Source organism: Strix aluco, chromosome 3 (assembly GCF_031877795.1).
Source record: "Strix aluco isolate bStrAlu1 chromosome 3, bStrAlu1.hap1, whole genome shotgun sequence".
Taxonomy (NCBI): Eukaryota; Metazoa; Chordata; class Aves; order Strigiformes; family Strigidae; genus Strix; species Strix aluco.
Window position 1 is genome coordinate 79,749,176 of NC_133933.1, and position 14,519 is coordinate 79,763,694.

The 14,519-nt window shown below is 40.6% G+C and overlaps 1 protein-coding gene across 2 annotated transcripts in view; it reads left to right on the plus strand.

Annotated features, from left to right (window-relative positions):
• The window catches only part of LAMA4 (laminin subunit alpha 4), a 106,281-nt gene that overhangs the window by 42,296 nt on the left and 49,466 nt on the right, over positions 1 to 14,519 (plus strand). For both annotated transcript variants that reach the window (XM_074819295.1, XM_074819297.1), the window contains exons 5-9: positions 3,029 to 3,243; positions 7,157 to 7,252; positions 8,561 to 8,712; positions 8,854 to 8,964; positions 12,343 to 12,454. In XM_074819295.1, the coding sequence (XP_074675396.1) occupies positions 3,029 to 3,243; positions 7,157 to 7,252; positions 8,561 to 8,712; positions 8,854 to 8,964; positions 12,343 to 12,454 (686 nt within the window). The remainder of the gene's footprint in view (positions 1 to 3,028; positions 3,244 to 7,156; positions 7,253 to 8,560; positions 8,713 to 8,853; positions 8,965 to 12,342; positions 12,455 to 14,519) is intronic.

Consider the following 14,519-nt stretch of genomic DNA (forward strand, 5'->3'; position numbering starts at 1 on the left):
AATGGATGAAATCCAGGTTTTGTTAATGTCCAAATGATAAAATACATCTGAACAAATGATACTTTAGTGTCCAAAGTGAATAGATAAAAAGGTTCTTTTAGCATTGCCAGGGAAGAGGAAGTTAATTTCTTACTCATTGGTAATTACAGGAAGCAAAGATGGCTGCAAAATGAAACAAAGATACCTTAGCAGCTTTATTATAGGAGAGGAAATATTCTTTGTTAGCAACAAAAAGCCATTTATTGATACAACGGAGGAAAAGACATTTACCACAGCCCTCTACTTTTTCAGGCCATAAAGTACAGAGATGGAGCAGTATGTTTCCATCCAGCACCCTCTGCTCTTCTCACATGCTACCAACTATTCAAAAGAGGCCAAGTGCAGTTCAGCCCTATGAGATGCATTGTGTGACAAAGGAAAGGGGAAAGTGAAGGTGACACATTTATCTTTAGCTCTAAAAGTTTCTATTTGTTTTAGGCAGCTACTCCAGATGAGGAGATATGGCTAATAAAAATGAGTCAGATGGCCATAAAAAGCAGCACTTACAAAATATATCTGTGAGAATGTGAGGAACTGTCCACTATATTTCTGGCAAGTAAACTGAAGGCTATATTTCAGAAAAGAAGAAAAAAAAATCATCTTGTCCTGATCAGAGGGCAGACATTGTGGGCCTGATGGGAATAGCATGCAGTCTTTGGTAGATGCTGGCTGAAGGTCAGATCTGGATAGCAGTAAGCAAAACACTGGTCTGACTCCAGAACTCCTCAGTGGCTTCTGTGCTTGGTGGCCATGTTAGACAGACAATCATTTGGAAAATACCTAACTACAGAAAATGAAAAAGCAGCTCTGCAAGATTTTGAGAGTTCAGAAAAAATCAAATGGTTCTACACATTATTTTTTAAAAAAACACAGAAGATATTTTTTCTTGTTCAAACCTCATAAACATACTGAAATTCTGAAATTTGGGAAAACACTACAATCTCACATTGGCTGAAATAGGAGAAAATTATAGCAAGACTTTTGGCATGACTGAATAATAGCATTACCCATCACTGCCTGCTCTAACTGCCATGGGAATGGGGAGTGACTCCACCAAAGTCAGTTAAATCACACTCCGCGCTCAGTGTCACATTTACAAGTCTTTGAGGGGTGCACAGAGCTCCAGGTCACACTTTTATTCTTTACATCTGGGTCACCCAAATGATAAGATCTGCACCAAAGATTCTGACAGTGCCAGAAACAGAGTCTTTGGCATTGACAAAAGCAGTATTTGAGGCAGCCAGCTGGTTTATATAAAGATGCTTACAATTTTATGTGTTTTTACTGGGGGGGTTCAGGACTGGAACATGAACAAAGCAGCATTGAGGAAATTACTTTATTTAAAACATAAAAAAATCAGCAAATGTAGGAACAGATCAAAACTGGAAGCTCATATCAGATCTCCCATATTCTCATCATTCAGACATAGCAGAACCTGGATTTGACTATGTTCAGATTTTAGGATACAATAGACCTCAGCTCAGGTCCCCAGCCAGAACCTGGGAAAATTAAACTAAACTGCCTGAGATCTCACCCTCCCTGCCCACAAACAACAGAACAAACAACATCTTAAAACAGGACTTTATGGATGGGAAAAAAAGACAAGGACAACAAGGTGATAAAACGGGATGAAATACGATAACTACTCCTTACCTACATCACTGCAGCAACTATTCAATCCTCAGATTTCTCCAGTCAGCAGTTGCTACACCAGACAGTTATCACCCTCCCTGCAGTAATTCTTCATTGCTGGTTTAGGAGAATGAGTCCCTGATCTCTGCGCCCCAGGCTGTTGGGTCATGGACCCTCCTGCCACCCCTCCGTGACACCGTGAATGGCATGGGTTGCCCCTGTCCTGCCAGCTGACCCCTCCAGTCCATCAGCCACTGCTCCACACTGCTCCAGCTGCTAGCTCCTGCAGCAAAGCCCTTGCTCAAGGATTTGCTCCTGCAAGCTGCTCCATGCCCACTCTGGTGCTAGCTTTGTTCATCTCACTGGTTGTTTTGCAAAAGTTCCTTTTCTAACTTGTAGGATTAAGCACAATCCCTGCTACCAGCAGAAACTCCCTTCTTTCCAAATGATGACACCAAATCTATTACCTGTTGTCATAGTTTAGAGCCACTGGTCACCCAGGAATGTTAAGTATCGCTGGTTTGGCTAGACTTTTCAAAAAACACAATGGTTTCAACATCTGTTCCACTTTAAGATGTAGCAAGTTTTCAACTGAAATGCTTCCCAACGCGACAAGACATGAAAAGCAATTTGTACCCATTTCAGGCCTTCCCTCTGGTGCTGTTACCCACCTCCCTCTCTCCCTCTGCAAACCTACAGAGGAATCCTCCCCTCCTGGGCTGCTGGCTGCTCTCAGCCTTTTGCCCCCAGCCAGCAGGCTAACATCAAACAAATCTGAAAAATGGAGGCTGATTCAGTGCCTGTTCTGGTTTGCAAAAGCCAGAAACCATCCCAGTGCCTCACCATAGAAGTATTTATATAAACCTTTTATGGTCAGTACTTTGTTATATGCATTATAATGGAAATAAGGTCTGAACTTCCTCTGAGTTTCAGCATCATGAAATTCAGTCACTCACCCCAGTTTCCTATATAACACAATATAGTTGATGAGATCCAAACCTGAAACAGACCAAAATAAACACTAGAGCTGCCTCTCTGCCAAGGTCATTCTGTCATAGATTTTAAAACAATGGGGAACAAATCATTTTACTGCTAAAGACACACTAAAAAATAATAATGCAGACCGGTGTGATTGAAATACCAGAAGTGTTCAAGAAGGGAAAAATCTCTAACTGTACAGATTGAGATTAGAGCACAAAACAGCCTCTGCAGGAGTACAGCTCCTAATTTGCCCTTTGTCCATTAGTAGCTGTAGAGCGTCATCAATTCCTGGTGACATAAATAAGGTCAGAATAAAAACGGTACAGCAGATGGGAATGTCATTGCTCATCATCACTGGACTTGCTCTTCCTTTCAGGTGTGCCCCCGGTTACTATGGGAACCCTTTGCTAATTGGAAGCACTTGTAAGAAATGTGACTGCAGTGGCAACTCAGACCCAAACCTGATTTTTGAAGACTGTGATGAAGTGACTGGCCAGTGCCGCAACTGCCTGCGCAACACCACCGGGTTCAAGTGCGAACGATGTGCTCCGGGTTACTATGGGGATGCCAGGTTTGCTAAAAACTGTACAGGTTAGTATAGCAGAGCCGAGCAAGACGCAGCACAGCATGGTCTATGGATAACCCCCCAGAGATGTCCAAATCAGTCATCAGACACCTGTGGTCCTGGGAGGCAGGGGGTGCTCCTGGCCACCTAGCTGGTGGGATAATTTAGATGCCTGTTCAGTTGAATCATCCCAGGCACTAGCACTCTTTCCACTGCCCACCAGGAAGTCTCAGACCCCAGACTCTAACATCTCAAATGCCTGGGCAGGATGAATGTAGGCACAGTTGTGTCCTGCATCTTGTTTTAAATAATGGTCTCTAAGCCTTCTTTGGGCAGAGACTTCACATTTGTGTTTGTTCACACCACACGCTGCCCAAAATGACCACTCTGACTGATGGTGCTTAAAGACTTGAAAGCATTTTTTATGAGAACAGGATCATCCTTCCTGTCCTGACCCAATCCCTGATCTGTTTCTGCTAGTTTTCACACTGGTAATGTATTCTGCATTTCCCAAATGTCTGTGTAATCTTGCTGGTTACTGTATTTCCACACCAGAGATGACTGTACTTCCAGGGTCTGGTAAAGTGCTACCCAGAGGATCTTACCAAAACACAGAAAGGTCACAGAGGTTTATGTCCTCTAATATAATTATTCTCCTAATTTACACAGAGCTCGATCCAAATAGGACTTTGATCTCATGCCCTTTGTCCTTACTTTGGCTCTGGGAGACAAGATTACATCCTCTTTCAAAGCATTGAGTAATAGTCAGTGCTAAAGGCAAAATGCAAGTTCACAGAGCAAGAACCTTGGGGCTCCCTCCTAATTTCTTTGCCAGGGTCCTTTCCTCAAGGACCAGAACACAAATGGGGGAGATGAATCACTCCTAGCTCACAGTCTGACTTGAAGGTAAGATACAGTCAAAGCATGCACTCAACCCAGACCTCTGAAGTGCTCTGGGATCTCAAGGTACAGAGCTACAGGCCTCAGGGCCTTAGCAATGTCTTGATCAAACCTACATTCTTCTTACAACTCACTGTACACTTGGACTTTTCTTTTTACTAGGTTACTATAAAGTGATAATGTGTGTTTTGGGACCAGCAGGTTGTGAGGATGCTCTGTACTCAAGTGCCCTAGAAGTTGAGTCCAGGATGTAATTCACATCTCTAAGTCACGTGCTTAAATTCCATTTACGCTGAACAGGGAGAAGTGGTGCTCACACACCATAAGCCTGAAGTCCAATCCCAGGTATCCAAACTAGTCAAAAAGATAATGGCTGTAGGGAACAGCGTGTCCCAAAACACACCCCCTGCCTCGATTTAGGCACCCAAGACATGCCTGAAATTCAACATCTCTGTGATTTTGAGGTTGCAAAAGCAAACCTTGTTTATGCACTTCACTGCTTAATTCAGTTCGCCAGAGATGATTTAACTGCAGTTCTCCCATAAGGAATGGCAGGATCTCATTTGTGGCTCCTGAATGCCATGAGGCAGGAGAAACGCACCCAGCACTTCAGCTCAGCAAACCACAGCAATCCTGCTCTGGCCATGTGCAAAAGCAGAGCTTCAAACAGCTAAGAGTAGCTTTGCCAGAAGTTTGAGGATTACAGGACATTCCAAGTGTCTAAGAAGATTATGCAAGACATAATTTTGAAAGGTTTCTCTGAACACAGAATTTCTAAACTGAAGTTAAGTCAAACTTTCATCACCTCAGTATAGTTTTGCTTTACACCCTTACAGAGTTGCAGGAATTAGAGGCAGAATACCTCAGTATTATTTACGTTGCTGAGGTACAGCTTAAGTGGGATTTCATGGTGCACAGGACTTCTCTTTACAGATTTTTCATGCAGACTATAAATCAGCTTGGTAATTCTCTTCGTTAGCAGATTTTCTTGTAATGTTTGATCTTTACTAAAAATAAAAAGTGCTTGGGCACTTGACTATGTTCTGAGAGGTACAGCTTTTCTCTATTTAGGAGTAAATTTAATCTTGTAGTTGACTCTATCAAATCCTGATTTTGAAGTAGTATGTTTCAGAGAATTACACACTTCTCTCTTCATCTTCATTTCTGCTGAACACCACAATGTGCTGTACTTGACAGTACTGCGTAGATTGCATGCACCACTCAATACATCCACGACAAGCAAACTATTTGGGTTATTTACAAGGCAAGCTTAATACTTTGTTTGGCATTTTGGAGCAATTAGAAACTCTTATTTAGAAAAATATTGATTCTGAAATAAGACAAATACTTTCTTTAAAATACAAAAATACAGAAAAGAAACTAGTGTACGAAACGAGAGTGTGCGTACACTCAATGGTTTCCAGAGCACCTCATTGGGTATATAGAACAAAAAAATGCAAGAGAACTAAATGAGCAAACAGCTCTACCCAGCTAAGATCATCTTTTTTTTCTTTTGAGCAAAAGACAAAAACTGTGTAGCTGTGGACAGTAGTTTCCAGCTTCTTTTCAATACACTTTTTAACTACATGTCCTTTAGCCATACTTCAAAGCTTTCCACAAATGCCCATCAGAAACAAAGGTAAATTTAGAAGCTTTCTCCACCAATAAACCACAGTAGAATTGAAAGTCTTCATTCCCTGCTAAAAATGTGGTACCTCCTAAACAAGTAGATGAAAAATTGGCAGGACCACTTTTGAAATTAATTTACTATAAGCATTTGTGTAGAAAAGTAAGAGTTCTCCATTAAAATAAGATGACACAATTTTATTTTCTGGATCACCAGTCTCATCCAAATTTTAATCTTGTAACTAATCTTGCCACCTGGGGATAGCCTAGATCCTGCTTTCAACTGAGACTTTTCTTTCACTTCTTAACAAAAGAAATAACAAATTTTAAAATAATGTAGATTCAAAAACTGGGAGGCACCCAGTTTATACAGATTGTGGTGAGGTCAAAATATCAATTGCCCCACAAAATTTGTAACCATATTCTGTTCTTACATTAGTACAAAAACTGAGTAGTTCTACTAACACTGGTTCATTTACACAGAATTATTTCAATGTCAGTGCATCATGTTGACTTTGAAGCTGTATTACACATTCTCGCTGATAATTCCTTGAATGTGGAATGTGGAATGTAAATATAAGGCTAATTCACAGAGAACAATGAAGAGACTGCAATAAAATGTCAGTAAAAAATTTTGTTATATGAGATTCTGCTGAAACCATGAATTACAAGAGCAAAATGAATTCCAGATAAGTCACTGCTGTTCTTCTGTTCTGCTAGACTTTCTATTATTCTATCAAAGTGTTCCAAGAATATTTTAATCTTTAAAATAATATATTTTAAAAGGCCAATTAAAGCTTGAGAGAGACACTTTAGATTAAAAAATTATACATTTTTAAAAGCCACATGTGCTGGCAATAAAATGTAGTCTACATTTTAAAAAATGTAAAACTTCATTTATTATTCATTGTAAGTGGTAGGAGATATTTACTTTTTGATATGCTCAAGCTGATGATGGAATTGGAGTCCACTATCAGACTGACACAGCACTGATAAATTCCACAAGGCTGTGGAGAGATTTGTAACTAATAACTGACATTATCTGTACCACTTTTCTTAGCCCATCTCCTAAATGTCGCCCTCTCTAGACAGTGATGCATAATAGCTCATCTGGGCAACTCTGGCCTTGCTGCCTCTGCCTGTGACCAGCTGGAAAGCTTTGAACAAGCCATTTCAGCAACGGCTTTCTGGTTCTATTTCCCACCTTCTATTTTACTTGATCCAAATCAACCACAGTGCAAAAACCACCTTTTTCTACATACAGAAGGAAAAATCAGTCCAAGAAGTCCCTGATTTTGGTTTGACTAGCCATGCACAATCCTATGTACAATCATTTCATTAGTTTTGGGAGGGGGAAGGTGAGTTGTACATTTTGAAGATTCTTTTTTCAAAAATTCTTTCTTTTTCCCCCAGAATGTAACTGTGGTGGGACAATGTGTGACAGCCAGACTGGAGAATGCCTCGCAGACAGTCCTGAAGTTTCTACTGGCACAGACTGCCCAACCATCAGTAAGATTATCATGAGAATATAAAAAATTAATATTACTCTTGTATTTAGATGCTTACAAATACTAACTTAAGAGCTCAGTTCTCCAGTGGGCTCAGCACTTTGACTTTGGTCCCAGAGGGAACTTAAACACATGAATATGCACAATGCTCTGCTGACTGAGTATTTAAACATGTTCTCATTTTCTTGACTGAGTACATGCATATGTCCAACTCTGTGATACAGACAGTGTTTAGGTGCAAATTGCAGAGCAGTAGGGAAGTATAACCAAAGCCACTTCTATAGACTTTGAAACACAGTGCCTGCAAAATAATATTCTGGCCCAAAAAATGCCATTACAACTTTATCTGTGCATACAATTTCTGGTTTTCTAGTTGTACATCTAATATAAATTGTTGCTGTTGAAGTTTGACATATATCCATCAGTCAGTTGCTTTTCCACTATCATTTTCCCCATTCTAATGATAAGAAGCCTGGGGAGTTTCCAGAAATACTATGTTGTAACTATTGGTAACCACTGATATATTTTTTAATGTTAGTATAATTATGCCTGCGGTATAACGCAGACCGTGTAGCACACGTAGATTCCTAAACCGACTTTCAAGAAGAGGAGTCGTGTGCCTGCAAGTGCAACCAGAAGGAGAACAGTTGGGAGCTGCTGCCATCAAGAATACAGATATACAACACCAAGCAAAAGTTTCTGTAGGAATCTGTGTTTCACGTTCACCTAAGTCTCTTGCATTTAGTGGTGGCACCAGTGTCACTAAAAACGAGGTGGTATTGCAAGCATTCAGCAGGGACAAGGATATAGTTCTGCACAAGCATATTCCAAACATGTTATAACTGTTTTTAGAAGTTGCCTCTCTAATCAAATAGGCAGCCAAAAGCCCATCTGCTGGACATCTTTATTTCTCATAGCACTAAATTTTAAATACAGAGTTTTGGGTTCTGACAAAATGAAGTTGGTTTTTTGACCATTATCTCTTGTTCTTCGGGCCACAAACATGCAGATCCTCTAGGGAATAGCCAGGAAATGCCTCCTCTCTCACCCTACTGATCACAGAGCCACTGTGGCAGCCTCTCGGAGCAGTCCCATCTGGTGCTGCTTCGCTGGAAGCATCGTGACTGTACTGTGGGACCTTGAAAGTGGGCAGATGGAAGTGAAAGAAAAATGGGTATCCATCAGGATCCATCAATGACAAAGAGAGGGAACACCACGGGGCAAGAGCACTATAATGGGAATTTAAGATATTTGCTGTTAACTGACAAAAACACTAAAGAAAAATTACACTCTTTTATTTTCTTCTAAGGCTGTGATAAATGCATTTGGGATTTGACAGATGACATCCGATTAGCAGTTCTGGCTATCGATGAAAGCAAATCAACTTTACTGAGTATTTCTACAGGTGTTGCAGCTCAAAAGCGCTTGAATGACCTGAACCTCACTACCACCCATCTCCAGGTACAGACATTGATGACATTTTATTTTTTAATGCAATTTTAATCTATGAATTTCCACTCCATTCCTGTACATTTCAAACCCTGCTCTCACTAGAGAAATAATTTGTTTTGAGAAGCACTGACTTTTTTCCCACATACACAGGCAGCAATGTCCAAAAAAAAGAACCATGCTGTGCTTTGGACTATCCAGGCTGATGATGCTGCAGATGAAATGAATGATCTCCTGAGAGAGGCAGCAACCCTTGATGAACAGGTTTGTTTATAGCCCCCTGCCAGAGCTCTGAGGGTTTGCGGTTTGTCATACTCACATGCTGGTGTAAGAGGTTAGTATAGAATATTTCCAGTTGGAAGGGATCTATAACAATCATCTAGTCCAACTGCCTGAGCAATTCAGGGCTGACCAAAAGTTAAAGCATGTTATTAAGGGCATTGTTCTAATGCCTCTTAAACACTGACAGACATGGGTCATCAACCACCTCTCTATGAAGCCCATTCCAGTGTTTGACCACCTTCTCAGTAAAGAAACGTTTCGTAACATCTAGTCTGAACCTCTAGGTTCACCAAGCAAGAGTTGGAATGTCCTGAAAGATAGTTGGGAAAACTTTCTGTTTTCTATTTTTAAACTTTCTACTTTACTTTAGCTCTGAATTAAAAGCATAAATGACCTATCAAGTCTTCTTCCCAGAAAAGAAAGGGTGTAGGGCCAAAGTCTGCAGAATGTGGTCAGAGGTTTGTCACCAATCACAAAAAGCCTCCCCTCAGGATCTGAGCTCCCACCTACCCCCCTACACAACCTGTTTGACCTGAGATAGACACACTGTATTTCTATTTCACATTTTTATTTCTAATTAAGTGAAATAACCAACACTAAACTAATTCCGATTGACTTTGGGAGTATTTGTACTATATCTATTTTACATGTATGCCTTCATAAAATTGAATTAGTCCCAATTAGACACTTCAAAATATGTTACAAAATGGCCAGTTTAAAAGGTTTTTCATGTACCCACTGAGATGGGAGCCTGATCAGCACTCAAGATATGTTTTAACAAAATTGTAATCATAAATGTTGCATCCACATTCAATTGCCAGGCTATAAAATTAAGGCTATCTGCTCCCAGCTCACATACATAACACTTTCATTTCACCCTAGAAGAATACTGATATATGTTTAGAGAAGAAATAGGGTTCAAAATTGCTTCTCCTCTATTTTAAAGAGATATGTTTAAATATCTTTCTGTTGCTAAGAGAGATATATATATATTAGTGAGGTACATCACTGTTATTCTCAGAGATAACCACAGCTGTATTAAGACTAGAGTATATTTCATGCTTATTGCAAAACACCAGACCTTATATTCACTTACCAATTCCTTCACAAGACAAATTAAAATTATATCTTAGACTAAAACTCAAATAGAGGTGCAAGCAGGAGAAAAAATACGAAGGAAGAGTAGAAAAGACTGTATAGTGAGGTGGAAGAGAAAATTTGGGTTTGGGTGTTCTTAATCAGCATTTACTTAGCAGAAAGGGCACTGCAGAATTACACAGACTGTGTCTGTGTTCAAAAGAGGTTTGATTAAATAAGCTCACACATACACCCCGCTCTGTACCTGTGAAAATCTGGCACAGCTCACACGCCTCAGTGTCCCTCTATGTAGTTGGTAGGCAGTATGATTAAGGCACTAGGTTTTCTAGGAATATTGTTGTCATCTTCAGTACTGCCTTGGGATTTCTTACTCATTCCTCAGTCTGAGTGTCCCTGAGCCAATATAGTTAGCGTTTCCTCTGATCTTTTCACTCTGGTTATTTCTAATGCTTGTTTCACATGAATACTTGTGATTGCTTTTAAAGGCAGGGAAATAATGGCCCCAGACTCTCACAGTGGAAGGAAGACCACAGTAATAACTCTGAATATATTGAACTTTTTGCTCTTTCAAGGCACTTTTATGGAAAAGGGGTGCTAGGGTCTAGAGTGGGTTTTGCTGAGATGCACTACATCTTCCATTCAGAGTACTTCATGTGCATGTCCCTGTGTCTGAGGGGTTGCTGCAGGTTCTGCTCTAAACCCTAAAGGCAGGATGAATGCACCAACTGTAAGGCAAATCCTCCTGCTAAACGAGGAGAGTAAATGTGACCTGTAACTCCCTGAATCTGCCTGGGATGAGCTTAGAGTAAAACAGCACATAGCTTGATCCTGAATGTTTGGCAGAAAGCTGGGGGAGCCAAGCACCTTTCTTTCCTGAGCTCTTAGCAAATTTCAGGATGAGCCTCTGTACATCAGTGGGAATTTGAGGGTCCATAAGAGCACCCCTCACTCATGCTGCTGCATTTGCTTATGGCAACTCATGCTGCTGGCAACTCATGCAATCAGCAAACCTGTCACAGCAATTCCCCATGTGTTCAATAGTTAAAGAAAAACCTGGCAAGGAAAGAGCATTATGTAAAGGCAAGTGTGTGTAAAAACAGGAAAGAGTTGCTTAAAAAAGCATGAAGTAGCGATATTGAGCAGCACAGAAAGAAACCCCGATAGCAATAAAGGAATACAAAAGAAAACCATGGTGCTTGCCCTTCAAAGAGTAAAAAAAAAAAAGAAAAAGTCAGTAGAAATAAAACATTTCTATAAGCCCTTCTACTTGTTTTATTGGGGTGCCCACCCATGCCGGTGGCCCTGGGCCTGCCTTCAGGTGCCAACTGGTGCCACTGCAAACGCCGAGCCACAGGGCGGGGTGGGGGCGGGGGGGCATGCCATGGCTGCTGCTGGCCCCTGCAGCTTGCCCAGAGGTCAAGCATCTGCTGGCTCATGAGATGTCAGGGCACCCCAAAACAAGAAACTAATTTTACAGTGGGAGTTTTTGCTGATGCAGCCCCAGCAGGGACCATGAATCACCTTAAGCTTGTGCTGCAGACTTGCACATGCGCGCGCACACACACACACACACAAAGGGTCCAGGAGATGTCAGTGGCACAGCAGTCATAGTTTTTTCTCTTTCCTGGGAAATACCAGTGAAAATTAAATCTAAGGACTCTCAAAGTCAGTGACCTTCTTGGAAAAATTATAACTATGACATGGTAACTCTTCATTTCCTTTACATGTAAGGGAACACAATGCAGAGTACAGCCTCCAATGTGATCTAGTGTGGGAGGGCGGCTGTGCTCTTCAGTGTATTCTGAATCCTCGTGCTTTTTCTTAATTTTAACAAGTTGCAGAGCTGGGGACCTCACTTGAGGGAGACACTGATCTAAAAATGGTTGTGAGCTGACACCTTGTTCTTCAGTCTATATGCTTATTCAGGAAATGCCATACCCAGCAAAATGAGCCAGCCCCGCTGAATGCCTAGGAAACTCAGCAGATGGGAGTTTTACAACTGTACATAATTTACGGCAATGTGATTGCAGCAAATGATGGATAAATATGGGACAGATTTTAATCTCTCACTCTACAATTCTGAAAATGCCAACAAGACAGACCTTCACTTCAAACACCTCTGTAAATACCACTTTATATGATAAATGGACTTTCACATGCTCATCAGGAGAAAGCAAAATGTGTGTTTACACTGCTCATCCTCACACATGCATATGGATCTGAAAAGAAATCTAATGTCTATCTCACATGGTTTATTCATAGGGAAATGAAGCATCCAGCAAGGGCCTACTGATACAGAAGGAAACCATGGAGACCAACAACCGTGCTACTCAGCTTGTGCAGCAGCTCAGTAATATGAGGGATAACATTCAAGGTAAATAGATTTCTTTCTGGTTCAGCTCAGTGTCAAGCATGTATTAATGAAACCTCCAGCAAAAACAATGTCATAGCACCTGGGCACTCTCTCAAAGCAACCCTCACATAAGGCTTCTGCAGCCTACAATGCCATGACAAAAATTTGTCTCTCAAAAGACAATTGACACCATGGGCTGACTTGGTCTGACACCTAGAACAAGAGTTACTCTTTCTTTTTTCTCTCTTTGACAGAGCAAAATAATAGTAAATAGGTTTACATTAAACACTTGTTTCAATAGCTGCTCAAGGTATTTCTATATACTTGTGGTAAAAAAGTCGGTATCAGATTGGGGCTGGATGGAGACACACACACACAAACACAGGATGTGCTCTGTGTCTCACTTGTCAGCAGATTTATGCAAGTGCACTTTTCCCATCCTGCTGATAAATAATGGAGGCCATATGAATAGCTAGACAGGTTTTTTTAAAAATTGTGTTTTCCCTTTTGAACCCATGGCAGTCAAATTAGGTCTGGCTAACTCTAGTGATAACACCAGTGAGTGTTACTTTAAATCCAGTTTTTGCCTTTTAGCAAACTGTTGCTAAACTGTTGTGCTGGTTCATATAACTTCATGCAGCTGCTTCGAAAAAGAAAAGGACACTGACTAGTAAATAATTTGGAGAACTTATTGCTTCCCCAAGCTCCGTGTGGGAAGTGGTGCTGATCTTCTTTTCAAGCTGCTTATTGCTTCATCTGACCAGAATTTCCAATTGAGTTTGGGCCCAGACACATCTACAGAGCATTACAGACTAGCTGTTGTCCTCTTATTCTTTCTTTTTCTGAAATACAGACATAGAATTGGAAAACTGCATTCCCATTGCCTTCCTTTTCCACAAAGAAAGTGCTGCCTCTAGTAAAAGTGAAAGGCAGAATTGTAAACCATGTGGCTAGTGCAGACCATCAGAAATGGTTATAGTGATGCTGTTTCACAGTAGGAGAGGTAAACATGATGATTAAGATCTTCCAAAATTAGGAAAAGAGTGAAACCAAGAGCTTTCTCATGTTAAAATGTTGGGACAAACTGCCACCTATTGTCTCAGTGTCCTGCTCATCTGTCCATATGATGTGAGGGGATGAAGATAAAACTTATAAAGTCCATCCTTGGGCAACAAGCTAGAGCAATAAAAGCACTTCTAGAACTACCATAAATTTCAAAACGTAACTTCTCTCTCACTGTAAAGGTATATATTTTACACCTTCCCTGATAATTTTTTTTTTATTTAGAGCCTGCGAAACCTCTTGCATTTTCAACAATTTTTACTGTCCTATATATCAAAGGATAAATGACAACAGTGAACACCTTCCAGAGCACAATTGCACTTAAAAATGTTTCCTAGTCAGAGACGATCATCTTCATCTGGAATATCTATGACATATCATTATCATGCTGATATATAAAACTGAGATTAAACCAATTGCAGCCTTTTCTTTGGTACCTACAGAAAGCAATAAAACCCCAAGTGAATGTACTCAGAAGCATCCCTGTCCCCTGTACACCTGCATCATGAAAGCCTCCATCCTGCTGTAGAGCACACTGATTTTCCCCAGTCTTCGGCAAAGTCAACAGTACACAAAAGCTGTATATGGCACCAGAACAGAAAGGCTGACTGGCACTTGAGGTTAAGCAGCCCTTTTTCAATAGAAATACTTGATTAACAGACCTGAGTAGTTCTGTCTTAGAGCAATTATAGCAAGCTCTGTGGCAGCCTGTGTAAGGAAGAGTGGTTACATATCAACTGTTATCCGTCCTTATCATTATCTCCATGGGTGCTTCAACCATTACTTTATTTCAACAAACATAGTTAACATATCCCATCACACAAAAGAGGCAGGCTGAAGCCAGGCTGATAGGATGTTACATTTGTACTACCTTCTTACACCTGTGATGCTAAATCACTTTGACTGTCTGGCCATCCATCACATTTTATTTTTACAATTATTGAGCAAAAGTGTCAGCATGAGCCTCATTGTATGTCACTAACAATCACCGGTTGACCTCTGGATTGTTCTTTTGTACTATTAA